Consider the following 14,073-nt stretch of genomic DNA (forward strand, 5'->3'; position numbering starts at 1 on the left):
GTGCAGTGTGTTGGTTCAGATTGTCATCATCAGTTATCCTTGGAAAAAATAGTTGTTTTTCATCAGCTTGAGTCGGACCAGCTTTTCATTTAGAAATGCAGGGCAAAACTGAATTTTCAGTCAACAAAACACCAGCTTGGTTTTCAATATAACTCTTTTTATGCCAGGGCTGTCGCCTGTAACAAACACGATATCCTCCTTGGACAAAGTCAACAAAACAATGGTTATACAGATCAGATGGGACGACTAGGAGGTACTGGCATATTCCCACACCACAACTGAACAAGCTAAACCTGAAATTTTCAGCATGGTGGCCACTGGCCAGGCACCTTGGGCCTGGAAAACTTGGTGAGAGAAGACGAACAGAACAGTGCCGATCTGACAGGCCTGACCAGAACATGATTATGTTTTAATCGTGCTGGGACATCAGGTTAAATAAAAAAAGGAGGCAGGAAAGGCCTACGACTACGAGCAACCTGACAGAGATTTTGATTCAGGCAAACGGTGCAAGCTGCTCTTGCTGGGCTAGATGTGATTCTTCCGCTCCAACCCCACGTCGTCGGTCGCGCTCGCTGCCGTGCGGATGAGATGGATCTTAAACTGGGGCGCGATATCATATACTCCCTCCGTCCGGAAATACTTGTCGGAGAAATGCCTAAAAATGAATGTATCTAGAACTAAAATACATCTAGATATATTAATTCTTCCGACGAGTATTTTCGGACGGAGGGAGTATATTAAAGATAGGGGTAAAGAGCCCAGTCCGACGACGTGTGTATTCGAGAAAAAAAAATTGACACAGAAGGATGTACACATCTACTCTTTTGTGAACCTGAGCTTAACTAATAACTAGGCAGATCTCTAACAGGTGATTCAAAACTAGAAATGTTTGTGTATGCGTGTGCAAGCTAATGATTTTATTCCTTTCACTGCAAAGTTTAAGTCTTTACTTTACACTCGATCAACAATTTTTAAACTGGATGTTTGTGTGGGGCTTCATTCAGTTTTAAGATTTGTGTGCATGTTCTTCTCATACATCTATGAGAAGATATCTGAAGCTATGTTTGTCCTAATTGGGTAGGTAATTGGTTCTCTTTAGCTATTTCTAGCATGCAAAAGAATGATTGAAGGGTTAACTCCGTTGCATTTGTTCACTCAGAGGAGGCAGCTGATAGGTAGGGATGCAGAGGAAGCAATTGTTTATTGAAGGGTTCTTCTTTCTGTCAGGTGCTTACTTTTCTTGTGATTTCCTGCCCCTTGTTTATTGCGTGCATTTCATTTGGTGGGTGGATTAGTATTACTACTTGCTGAAATTCGTATATATGGTCTATATTTACAAAGGAAATGTGACAGTGGAAGCAACATGTCAACACAGATATGTGTTCTCTTTGGTTCTACTCCCTCCGCTCTGAATTACTTGTTTTGGATTTGTCTAGATACAGATGTATCTAGACCCATTTTAGTGCTAGGTACATCCGTATCTAGATAAATCTAAGACAAGTAATTCGGAACAGAGGGAGTATTAATTTGAGGTCAAGGCATATTTTCTATGCTTATAGAGCGTCACATTTCTGTTGCTAAATACATATAATCTGTCTATAGGGGAAGCCATTCTGATATTGTTTGTTGGAACAATGGTAAATCAATATGCAGGTGCAGATATGCGATTACCATGTCTCATAAAACTTTGAGCAAATTATCTAACCAAGTATCTCCAAAATATGCAGGTACAATGTCTTTGTACTATTTTGGAACGGAGGGAGTACATGTGTAACAGATACTCCCTCCGTAAACTAATATAAGAGCGTTTAGATCACTAAAATAGTTATCTAAACGCTCTTATATTAGTTTACAGAGGGAGTACATAATATCAGTCCACGCAAAAGAAATAGAAGCCGGGAATGAAACAGAACTAAGATATTCTAGGTTCTTTACTCTCCACGCCAGTAGCAGGTGACACAACAGACAAAAATGTTCCTAGAACCCCACAGTCTTCTTAGTATGCTCTACATGAGAGTTCATCACTGGAACCAAAACAGAACAATATACATTGCATTTGTTTGCTTTTCTTTATTCATACAGCAGTATGCTAAATAAGTTTCAGCCTTTGGAGGACGCATCCACTTCAAATAGCAAGAAAAGGTAGGTGGTCCACAATGCACCTACAGGTTCCAAATCAATGAAAAGGTTAGCCCATTAATATTGTTTAACTACGTACAGATCCTCCACAAGAGAGTTGTTCCCTTGAGAGAGCAGTGAAGAAAAAAGAAGCCAATGTTCAGAGCCAGTAAAACCTGTTCTGTAAATATGTATAAGTTGCTTTTAAGCTCAGTACTTTGTCTCTTTGTAGCCTTTCAGATAGCGGTCGTTTTAGTTGTAATAGTATTCCTGTGCTCATGTCTCAGGTTGATGTATCCACTGTTTATCTCATACTCTTTTGCATTCTTCCAAGTCATAATATGGGTGCAAAAATTCATTAGACAAAAGGAAGCATATGTTAATTCGTGAACAGGCAGTAGCAATGATCTAACTATATGCTTCATTCCGCCCTTCACTTTTGCACCATAGTATTCTAAGCCCGATTCAGATGTCTACAACACATTAGTGTAGAAACTAGAAACACAAACTCACCTGCACATGTTATGGCTAATGATGCAAAAGGAACATCAGTTACAGCCATTCCCTAGATGGCTGGTCCAAGATAAAACACATGCTTAATATTTTGGTCATACAAATCAACTATACGACCCCTTGCGAAATACACAAATATGCAGTTTTTGTTAGCTCTAGGTAGTGTTAATGCTTGACAAACTCTTTCTTGCGAATTTTTTTTGCAGGTCTCTTTTGCTTATGCATGAAACTTGGATGATGCTATACGACAAAGCACGATGGTCGGAAGCAAACCATCCAGGCATGACGGCCAAGAGAAAATCATCCAATGTGCTAACAAGCAACAAACTATTCCACCAACCTTTTCTCTTTATCTACATACATAAACCATTTAGCTAGACAGTGTACTACCTTAAACCAGTGCCCACCCATTGTACCATTTCATAACAAATTAAGCTAGAAATTGGCAAAATGACGGGGTCACGGGCACGGCGTGCCGCCGTGCCTTTGGCTGCTAGTAATCACATATATTGTGCTCATTTTCCAATGCGTTGTAGGACCCGATTAACGTACCGTGTTTGTTGGCTTAATCATTCTAACATGTTCACACTTAGATGCAGCTTCATTATAAATTTGACATTTAATTCACATCACACTAAGTTCTGGTGCAAGAGTCATCTGCGAGGACAATGGTAAAGCTCACATATCTCAAGTACCCCATGTCTAAATTCACAATATTATGGCCTCACACGAAGTGGATAATAAGTTGAAAATAGGAAAACACATGGTTCTCATGTCATATGTTATGCTCCTAAAGATCTCAACATTCAAGAAGATGGTTATTAGCTTTGGATGGTTTAATGGCACAGTTTGCGATGTCTTAACATAAATGAAGGATGGCAATCTGTCATTGTCACAATGTTACTTCTCCATTTAACAATGATCGTGTTTCACACATTTAGCTTATAATTTAATCAAATTACATATGTTCAGTTGGTATCCATATTTTACTACTTTCTGTTGGTGTATTGATCATATTGACAAAATAAATAAAGGTACTTAAGAATAAAGAAACAATACAAAAGCAAAGTTTGTTGAGCAGGCTCTGATCAAAGTACAATCTTGCAAATTATTAACAGCTTCCAGTATTTTACGAATTTTAAGGAAAAAACTAGCCCGTGCAGGCTGATGACTAGTGGAACATTAAAAGGAAACAAACATTGTAGCAAGAAGAAAAAAGAATTATTAATCTCACATACCTCATGCAGCCTCTTTTTTGGATAGCATATACTTGCTACAAAGAAAAAGAAAAATTAATATCACAAAAAGTTAAATGGAGAAAAAATCGAAATATGTATGAGATGTTAGATCTTAGAAGACTTACGTCTCTCTGTCGGGCATCATACCCACCATCTCAAAACAGGCTTTTCTATGTCTTTGTTGAAGGACCTTGTCAACGCAAACACGTCTATTCTGTAAAAAGCATTAACTAGTTATCATCCATATATCTTATCAGAATTTTTTAGCTGTATATTATAGGAATTGTTGTACAGTAAAACATGCATGCATGCCTGAACGACAGGAAGCTCAAACTCATGGCTGTATAACCCGCTGCAGAACGAACAAAATCCCGTCTTCTTAGATCCATCGTATGCATGCTTCTTATGGAGTGCGCGGTACTGATTCATGTCTTGAAGGAGCCCAGAATATGGATCAGTATCCCATGGTATAGTACAGAGAGTTGACGAAGCTTCAACATCCTTCTTGAAATCTGAGCTCCTTAAGGCGAAAGGCAGATCACATACGAAAAACCTTTTCCTCTGATAGGAGCCCCAAAAGAAGCTATGTTTCTTGATGTCTTTCATAACAGTAACCAAGTCCCCTCTACAAAACAAATACCTATCAATACATTGTGGTACAAAATTAACAAATTTGGCAAAATGTATGAGGTAATTACAATGAAACTTCTTTCAGCTTCTTTGAAAGATCAGCAACAAGATAACAGTCCAAAGGTACCCGTCCTGTCCTAGTACACTCTTCAGCGATAACGCAAATCTCATCAAGAGCACGAGCAATATCCCAAACATCTTCTAACTGGCATTGCCGCAATTTTGCTTCTGAAATAATCAATAAATTTCATAGATTTAGCTGCAGCTCTGATGTTTCCTGATTATATTTAATATGATATAAGCACATCATAAAGAAAAACATGTGATAGCAGCATGTACACGTTGCTGACAAAAGTTTATCCTTCATTCTAAATCAGTCAACCAGATATACAGAATTCAAAAATAAAAGGTAGCCTCAATTATATCATTATGTTCTTATTTACAAAAAAGGTATTTATTGCATTTTACACCTATCAATGGATTTCACTATGAATATTTCTGATCCGCACCACCTGAAAGTATGCGTGCAATTCCAAGATTCCATGGCCAAGCCACTTTACGACAATAACAACAAAGCCTTTTGTCCAATGTTCAAGAAAGCGTTGCGCTTAAGCGCTAAGCGACAGCTAAATGCTTCGCTTCTGCCCTAGGCGGAAGTTTTAGCGTTAAGCGAAAAAAAAAGGGATCTAGCGGCCGCTTTAACGCTGAGCGCTGGCTAAGCAATCGCTGCGCACGCTTAAGCGTTCAAAAAGCGAGGAATGAGCCATGGGCTGGAGGTAAAAGGGGGGCCTAAAGGCCTGGCCCAATACTGGCCTGTTCGGCTAGGGTTTACTAGGTTAGAAGGGGAGGGGGAAAAGAGCTCCAGTGGTGGCTGCTCCTATTCTGCATCCAACTCAGCTCCATGCATTCTTGCTCCTCGTCCCCGGACTGGATCTGAACGCCGGCAGCTCCTCCTCATCCTCCTGATGGTCCACCCCAACAAGTTCAGGTGAGGATCTCGTCCTCTCCTCTCCTCTCCTCCTCTCCTCCCATCCTCCTCTGATCCATCATTCATAGATCCATCATCCATAGATCCTCTCATCTTTACTCTCTGCTGCTGTTATTCCTCTTCCATAAGTAGGCATGCAGCACTGCAGCAGCATTTTGCCTTTGCTTTGCTGTTCACTTTCAGTTCATCAGTTGTTTGCTTCATATTGCTTCCATTCATTGGTCCTTGTTAATTTCAACAGCAGGCAGCAGCAGTTTAGTGGTCTAGTTCTGTTCTAGTATGGAGTCAGGAGGAGGAGATGATGCTAGTGCAGCAGCAACAGCAGCAGAACAGAGAGCAAAGATTCTCAAGAGGAATTTAGATGATATGGGTTGGGCCTATGGTCAGCTGGTTGATCCTGACAACCTTACAGAGAGTGAGGTGCAATTTCTGCAGTCAGATTTTCGCGGGAGGTATTTACCGTCTGAAGCAACACATTGCGGCAAACTCAAATGTGAGGACCTGCCTGCGGTGCCCAGAAGAAGCTAAAGAAGCTTGCTTAAAAGCTTTTGAAGAAAAGGCAGCAAAGAAGCATGAGCACGAGAAGGCTGTGAGAGATGCTGTTGTTATTGATGCATCACCCACTCCTCAAGGTCAAGCTCGAGATGATGATGAACTCACTTGTGTGTGTTAGGCCCTATAGATAAGTGGACACGTACCATTGACTCTCAAGTTATCCGGAGAAGCGACTCAAGCAAATGAAGATTAACAAGGCAGCATGGGAGGAGAGATCACTTCGAGCACATGAGTACATTGCAAGATGGGTGTATACACATGGTAAGAGCTTGCTGCCCTGTTTTTTGCCAATTGAATTGTAGATTGTTTGCTGCCCTCCTATGCTAAGATGTGTCTCTCTTATATGCAATGCAGCAATACCATTCAATGCAATTGACAATGATGAGTTTAGGCAGATGGTTCAGGCCATTGGTCAATTTGGTGCAGATCTAGATCCACCTAGTCAATATGATCTCCAGGAGACTTTGCTGAAGTCTGAGTATGCAAGAACCAAGAGTGAACTCAAGGACCGAGAGGTTGAGAAGGGCAAGCATGGTTGCTCTCTCATGACTGACGCTTGGACTGACATGAAGAGAAGAAGCATTATGAATCTGGTCACACATTGCTCGGAAAGTGTTAGCTTCCTCAAGTCAAAGGAAACATCAGACACACCGCATACAAGTGAGATGATCTTCAATCTAGTTGACAAGACAATTGAAGAATTAGGTGCTGAACATGTGGTGCAGGTTGTGACTGACAATGCTTCGAACAACATGGGAGCAAAGGATCTCTTGAACGTGAAGAGGGCGAAGATATTTCGGAGCTCGTGTGCGACTCACACTGTCAATATGATGCTCCAAGGGATTGGCAACTTACCTAAGTTCAAGAAGATAATTGATCAAGCCAAGGCTTTCACAATATTTGTGTATGGGCACCATCGCACCTTAGAGTGCATGAGATCCTTCACCAAGAAGAGAGAAATCATAAGGCCGGGAGTAACTAGATTTGCTTCCCAATTCCTCACTTTGCAAAGCCTTGCAGACAAGGTTGATTCACTAAGATAGATGGTGGTATCCTCTAAGTGGGACAAGATCAAGGATGTGCACTCAAAGAAAGGCAAGGATGCTACAGCCATAATTCTCAACAAGCCCTTTTGGAAGGGTGTGAATCTTTGCATCAAGGTGTTCGAGCCGTTGGTGAAGGTCCTCCGGTTGGTTGATGGTGATGCATGGCCCTCAATGGGCTTTGTGTATGGAGAGATTGTGAAGGCAAAGAAAGAAATCAAAGAGGCCTTTGGTAATGTCGAGGCGCGCTACAAAGATGTGTTAGCTATAGTTGAAAAGAAGATGAAAGATAGGCTTGATGCCCCACTGCAGTTGACTGCATATTTGCCGAATCCACACTATAGTTATGCACATGACAGCATACTTGATTCTGTTGACATCAATCCAGCCTTTTATTCTTGTGTGGAGACATTCTATCATGGTGATGAAAACATGCAAGACAAAGTTGTGAACTATGAAATAGGCAAGTTCCAAAGCAGAGATGGATCCTTTGCAAAGAAGCTTGCTAGGACTTGCCAAAACTTTGACTACAATCCTGGTTAGTCATTACTTGCAAAACTTTCACTTAGCTGCATATTTTGTCCAGTACTCAAGTTCCTATAGTATTATTAGTTCCTGACTATTTAAAAAATCCTCTTCCTAGTGGCTTGGTGGAGAATGTATGGAGGTGAGACACCAGGGCTGAAGGACATGGCTATGAAGATCCTTTCTTTGACCACAAGTTCTTCCGGCTGTGAGAAAATTGTTGTTCTTTTGAGTCGGTTAGTTTCCAAAACTGAATTTGTTCCAATGCTTTGTCAAGTTCATATTAACTAGTTCCTGACTAGTAGCATTGGCACTTGTAGATACATACCAAGAGGAGACATCGACTTGCAACAGATCGCCTCAATCAGCTTTTGTACATCCAGTTCAACTCAAGGTTGTTATCCAAGAAGAAAAAGATCAAGCAGAGGAATTACATTGATGTTCTCCTCAGTACTGATGCATCCGAAGCACAAGGCTTCTTGTTCGAGGGAGGAGATGATCATGCTTTCATGGTGCTTCCAGATGGAGATGAGGGAGCAGATGGCATACTTTGGAGTGTGGTTGGAGATGCTATTGAACAACTTGAGCTCTGTCAAAGTGGGAGGGTTAGAGATCTCCATGATGAAGAGTTTGAGTCAGACGAAGAAGAACTAGAGGAGACAGATTCAGAGGAGGACATAGAGTACGAGGATGATGTAGATGAAGTGGTGACTGGGCGCACTTCTGTGGATGAGGACTGATCCATGAAGTCACGAACTGCTGCTTTAACAACTACTGCTTGAGCTGGGGCTGCTGTTTGGTTGCTGCTGCTGCTGTTTGGCTGCAGCTGCCACTTATCTTATACTCCCTCCGTCCCAAAATAAGTGTCTCAGCTTTGTACTAACTTTAGTGCAAAGTTGTACTAAGGTTGAGACACTGATTTTGGGACAGAGGGAGTATGCTCTAAGACAATCAAAGTTTTAAATAGCGCGCTAAACCTCTTAGCGAGGGACCTTTTATAAACGCTACTATTTAAAACGTTTGTTCATTTGTTTGGACCAAAGACCCTTAGCGCGTGACCTTTTTTAAACGCTATAGCGCACTATTTAAAACCATGAAGACAATATTATGCATTTATGCTTGCTGTGTGAACCACTGAACCTTATCCTTATGTGTTATTTGGCTATTTGTTGTGGTGTGTGAACCACTGAGCCTCAACCTTATATGCTATTTCAGATTTTCAGTTACCTATGTGCTATATTTCCTGTTTTCTTGTGCATATTATTCAAAAACAGCCAAATTCTGGCCAATTTAAAAAAACGCTTAATCCCGGTTAAGCTGCGCTTAAGCAGCCATTGCTCTAAGCTGTGGCCTTCCGCTCCGCTTACGCTTACCGCTTTCTTGAACATTGCTTTTGTCCCAAGCAAGTTGGCTTGTAAGGTGCAAACTGAGATACCCCAGAAGGAAAATAAAATAACACACTCTGTTCTTCCAACAGTTTATACATTGGTGCAAAATAAATTCAGTAAAGCATAAGTTAGTTACCTTTTTTCACTCTAAAATTGGCAAGCTTGACTATTGGCTTCCCTGATTCCATGTGATAATACGTGTTTTCGAGTGAAAAGTTTCCATGGTACTTGCCATCGAGTCTCAATTGTCCCATGCCATCAAGTACTTGGCTGAAATACATTACCTAAATGTGTAAGACGCTTATGAAACATCAGCTGGGTAGATGAGATAGGACTTACTCCACAATTATTTGCAGTACATCTGAAGGAACCACCCATGGAGGAGGACATATGGGATTGCCAAGATTTGATTTCATTTTCCTGAGTAAATCAATCAACCTGCCTGTGTATGGCTCGGTCCAAACTACAAGATGAGCACCCTCTACATTAACCGTCTTCAGTTGCAAGATGTTCTTATGAGCACAGGTTTTCATGAGTGTTAGGCAATGCAGATCATCTGGATCCTTGAGATCCATGACCAATCTGGGAAAGTTCCATTGTACATGATCAAAATTTGGGCCTGAGGGCATCTTCAAGAAGCTCTCAGCCATCATTGTCTCTTCATAATGGCAAGCGTGCAATAGCTGATATTCAAGCGTATGGACCACCTACAAATTCACAACTTGTCAACTATGGATACTGCCCATGAAACTACTTGCACTACACGTTTGACTCCGCTAATCATGAAGATATCTGTACCTCGTTGGTCGTGTCTTCCATTCTGCTCTGCCCTTGTTGTGAATCGAAGACCGTTGTTTAGAATAAAAGAATACACAGGTTGGTCATGGATCTCAAGGATCCAGAATAAAAGAAAGAAGACCTTGTTGTGAATGAAGATATAGTGATTGAAGTGGCTAGTACAGAATAAAAGAAAGAAGCACGACATATCAAATAACATAACTATATACTACCTCCATTCCAAAATACAAGACGTTTTAGTAGGCTAAACTAGCCTACCAAAATGTCTTATATATTGGAATGGAGGCGGTAGAACGCATGGACGCGACGACGTGTGAATACAACAAAGACCAATCAGACTGCGGCTGCAGCTAGCAGCGCTGGAAAGAACCTCCGGATTTACCAACGCAAGGCCAAGGCGTCCAATATCTCCAAACGGCAACATGACAGATGACGGATGCTGCGCTGGAAACAGCAGAACGCATACAGAATCTTTCCATACCATAGTACAATCATAGTTATAATCCCAACCACAAACCCTCCTAATCCCCTATAAAAATCGGATCGCCTGCGACGCATCATGTTCAGAGGCATCCAAACAACTGCCCCGAGCAGACGAAACTTCGTCTGAGACGCATCATGTTCATAGGCATACAAAAAATTACCGAATTTCAGTATATGCATAGCGCTAATTATATCCTTGCAAAAAAGTTGCAAATAATACACTATTATAAGCAAACAGAACAGTTGGGCCAAATTCAGCTCTACCTAGCGTGATATAGTTTTTCTAACCATAATATAGGAAGTAGACCTTTCAACCAGAGCGCTTAACAATAATAACATCATGAGTGGTTTTATAGAAATGTGAAGTACCTTAAAATGAATTTTTCTTGCTGACCAAGCCCTTCTGATTGAGATCCTTGGGACTTAAAACATGAATAGCAACCTCCTTAGCACAATAAGTCCGACGAAACCTTCACATAATATAACCAAACGTGAGTTCAAACAAGCAAATCATACATACAAGAGGTTTGAAAGAAATAGGGTGCCCCCAGAAAAGTAAGAGCAATAAGAGCAAATCATATTCCACTAAAGACCAACCAAGGAAGAGCAAGGAGGGGCAGGAAAAATAACAACATGACCATAAAAGGAAAGGAAGACAACCGGCCATAGGCCACGGTTGGCCCAGCGTAGATGCAGAAGGAAGGCACAAACAAATGGATAAACTATGGGCACAGAGAGCAGGCAACATGCAAAGCACATCAGTTGTATGCGAAGCACAGAAAAGTTGAGATTTTTATTGCATCAGAAGCTAACAGGGTAATAATCATGTCCAATACAGAATGAAAGAAAGGAGCACAACATACCAAATAACATCACTATCATAGTTATAATCTCGAATGCACGGATACTTCACTGACCTCGTGTATCCGTATCGGATAACGTATCCGATACTGATACAGCACTAATACGTGGTGGATACGTATCCTGTGAGTATCCAGAAATAAACGACTTTAAAAAAAATCCGATACCTGTTGGATACTTGGCAGGTGCTTTTTGGATATGGCCCAGCCCACGTAACAAGAGATAACAAGTAACCAGACAACCCTAGTCCCGACGCCCCATCCTTTCCCTCTCTCTCTTTCCTCACGAGCTTCACAGCAGGCGGCTGCTGCTCACCCAACGGCGGCGGCAGGCTGGCGGCGAGCCGACAAGGAGCTGCTCCTCCTTCCTCACTGACTCCCCCTCACCCCAGCCCCTCTCACGCAGCAGCCCAGACATCTCATCGAGCTCGATCCCCGGCGGCAGCCCAATAACACATAAGAGAGCGCGAACAAGCACAGCTTGCTGCCATGGCATCCAAAATAGGTATAATACGAAAACTCTTGTGCATATCATGTCCATACGGGATTGCAAAACAGTAAGTAGCATTAGGAAATTAAACACACGCACATAATGTTTGAAGAATCCGGAATGCGGCAAGAGCAATCAGTAAACAATCCATGCCCGAAAGACAAACCAGTCAGAAAAGGGAGGACTTACAACTTGACGCAGACGAGCAAGCACACCAGCAAAGGAGAGGCCTTGGGGATCCTTGCAGCCCTGGAAAGCAAAGGAAACAATTGGAAAGCCGAACACATACACACAAGCAAGTAGGGGCAGCATGGAGCCAAGATAGCGCACCTGAATATCGAGTCACAGTCTCGCGGAAGAGGAAGAAGAAGAACAGCAGAACACCACCAATCTTAGGGTTAGCAAGAGCAGCGTAGCCCTGCATGGCAGGCCAAGAAAAAGGATCAGCTAACAGAAGAACTGGATAGGCAAACCGATGCCAAGAAAAACAGCAGTCGATTAAGTACAGGCACAGAGGAAAAGTAAGCCTGCGAGATTCTCGCAATTCCGGAGAGCAAAGAAAAGTATTGCAAAAAGTAAACTAGATGTCGAACACATACAAAGAAGCAATCAAGTGGAGGCAGCACAGGGCGAACAGAGCACAATTGTGTATGCAGTCACGGTCTCGTGAAAGAGGAAGAACCACTGGACACCGATCTTAGAGTTATGAGGAGCAGCGTAGCCCTGCATGACAAGCCAAGAAAGAAGATCATCCAACAGAATAACTGGATAGGCGAACCAATGCCTAGAAAAACAGCAGTCAATTAAGTACAGGCACAGAGGAAAATCAAGCCTGCGAATTCTGGAGAGCATTGCAAAGAGAGTAAACTAGATGTCGAACACATACACGCGAGCAGTCAAGTTGAGTCAGCACGGAGCGAACAGAGCACAATTGAGTATGCGGTCACAGTCTTGCAAAAGGGAAGGTGAGGACGTAGCTCACGAGCATTTCATCGAAGTAAGCTACAAAGGAAACGAGGTGAAGGAAAACAAACACGTTAGTTTACAATAATTCCATCAAACATGGCATGCATGCTCGAGGGAAGAAGGTCGTCGTCGACCATCTGAATTTAGAAAAAGAACTCACAGGTCTCGAGAAAGGTGGTGATATCTCGAAGGCAGAACGAGAGTGTGGCGACAGAACGTAAGCTACCTACTAGAAAGCAGGGTAACCAAGAAACACATGTTAACTCACGCGCATTTCACCAAACAGTACATGTGCAATGAGGACCGTAGTTGATCACCTGAGTTTAGCAACAAGACAAGTTAGAGGATGACAAGGCCGGATCAAGCAGGAGCGTCAGTAGCCCTGCAGGGCAAAAGCACACCGGTTATAGAATGCTGATAAGAAAAAGCAACTGCCCTGAGCAGACGAGACTTCATCTGCGGCGCCCAACCGGCACCGTGGGCGGGCAGCTCAAGGTGCTCAACCTCAGCAAGCACAGAGAGACCCAAAAACCCTAGAGTCGAGGCAGCAGGAAGAGCACTTGAATATGCACTAGTCATGGAGTGGGGAAAGGGGAAGGTGAGAGCTCACCGGCATTTCGTCGAACAGGTCAAGTGCGGCGGAGCACGAGAGGGTGCAACCCCGGAGGAAGCAGCAGCACCGGCACCAGGGGGTAGGTGGGTAGCCCTGCACAGCACGGCAAGGAGATGAGCCGGCGAAGGAATCCAATCGAGATAGCAGGGGAGAAGAGGGATGCGGATCGAACAAACCACAAGCCGGCGACGGGAGGAAGCAGCGAAACCTCGGCGCCTCTTGCTCAAGATCCAATTACGCTGCAATGTCGAAGAAGACGAAGAAGGTGATGGATCCTCGCGAGGGGGATTTGGGAGGCAAGGAAGCAGCGCCAGAAGCCGCCGCGCCGCGCCGCTCAGCTCCGCCGCTCCCGTCCCGTCGTCCCCTCTCCTCTCCTCTCCCCCGTCTTTTTTTTCTTTTCTTTTCAGGATCCTCTCTGCTCTCCTCCCTCTTCTCTCTGCAGAAGCGTGGGCTACCTCCTTCTTCTGACCAGTGCAAGCCCGAAGGTTGCGGCCCACGATCCAATATGGGCGTAGAAAAACAAGTATCTACGGACCCACGAGCACACGGCCCAGATCCTACCCCTCAAAAAAAAATTGGCACATTACACCTCAGTTCTGGGCCAGCCCATTTTTACTTTTTTTTCCTGTTATAAAACTAAAATATGGTTTGGGAACGAGAGTGACAGGGTTCAAACCCACAAACTCCTTGCTTCCAGTCAACTTCCCTAACTACGCCATTCTCACGCTTATGTATATGTGCTTCTTCTTTTTTTTTCATTTCAACATACGGGAAATGTCCCCCTATGTTTTCCTTTTCTGTTTCCTTTTTTTTTTCTTAAATTCATGAATTTTTTAAAAACATCAATTTTTTCTAAAAACATTGA

The 14,073-nt window shown here is 42.8% G+C and overlaps 1 protein-coding gene across 7 annotated transcripts; it reads right to left on the reverse strand.

Moving 5' to 3' along the window:
- Positions 1–1,889: 1,889 nt before the first annotated feature.
- On the reverse strand, positions 1,890–13,617 carry LOC119342913. Of its 7 annotated transcripts, none has more exons than XM_037614205.1 (17): positions 13,385–13,617; positions 13,206–13,301; positions 12,913–12,977; positions 12,756–12,821; positions 12,516–12,631; positions 12,229–12,352; positions 11,960–12,047; positions 11,819–11,878; positions 10,649–10,749; positions 9,797–9,823; positions 9,338–9,705; positions 9,135–9,268; positions 4,568–4,727; positions 4,182–4,494; positions 3,995–4,083; positions 3,870–3,904; positions 1,890–2,162 (listed from the first exon to the last, which is right to left on the reverse strand). In XM_037614205.1, the coding sequence occupies exons 10-16, from the start codon at positions 9,815–9,817 to the stop codon at positions 3,871–3,873; spliced, it is 1,119 nt and encodes a 372-aa protein (XP_037470102.1). In that variant the 5' UTR covers positions 9,818–9,823; positions 10,649–10,749; positions 11,819–11,878; positions 11,960–12,047; positions 12,229–12,352; positions 12,516–12,631; positions 12,756–12,821; positions 12,913–12,977; positions 13,206–13,301; positions 13,385–13,617; the 3' UTR covers positions 1,890–2,162; position 3,870. The 7 variants fall into 7 exon arrangements, with proteins under 7 accessions (XP_037470102.1, XP_037470100.1, XP_037470101.1 ...); XM_037614203.1 differs by having other exon boundaries at positions 9,797–9,828; XM_037614204.1 differs by having other exon boundaries at positions 9,797–9,846.
- Positions 13,618–14,073: the final 456 nt, after the last annotated feature.

This window comes from Triticum dicoccoides, unplaced genomic scaffold (genome assembly GCF_002162155.2).
Source record: "Triticum dicoccoides isolate Atlit2015 ecotype Zavitan unplaced genomic scaffold, WEW_v2.0 scaffold109180, whole genome shotgun sequence".
NCBI classification, from domain to species: Eukaryota; Viridiplantae; Streptophyta; class Magnoliopsida; order Poales; family Poaceae; genus Triticum; species Triticum dicoccoides.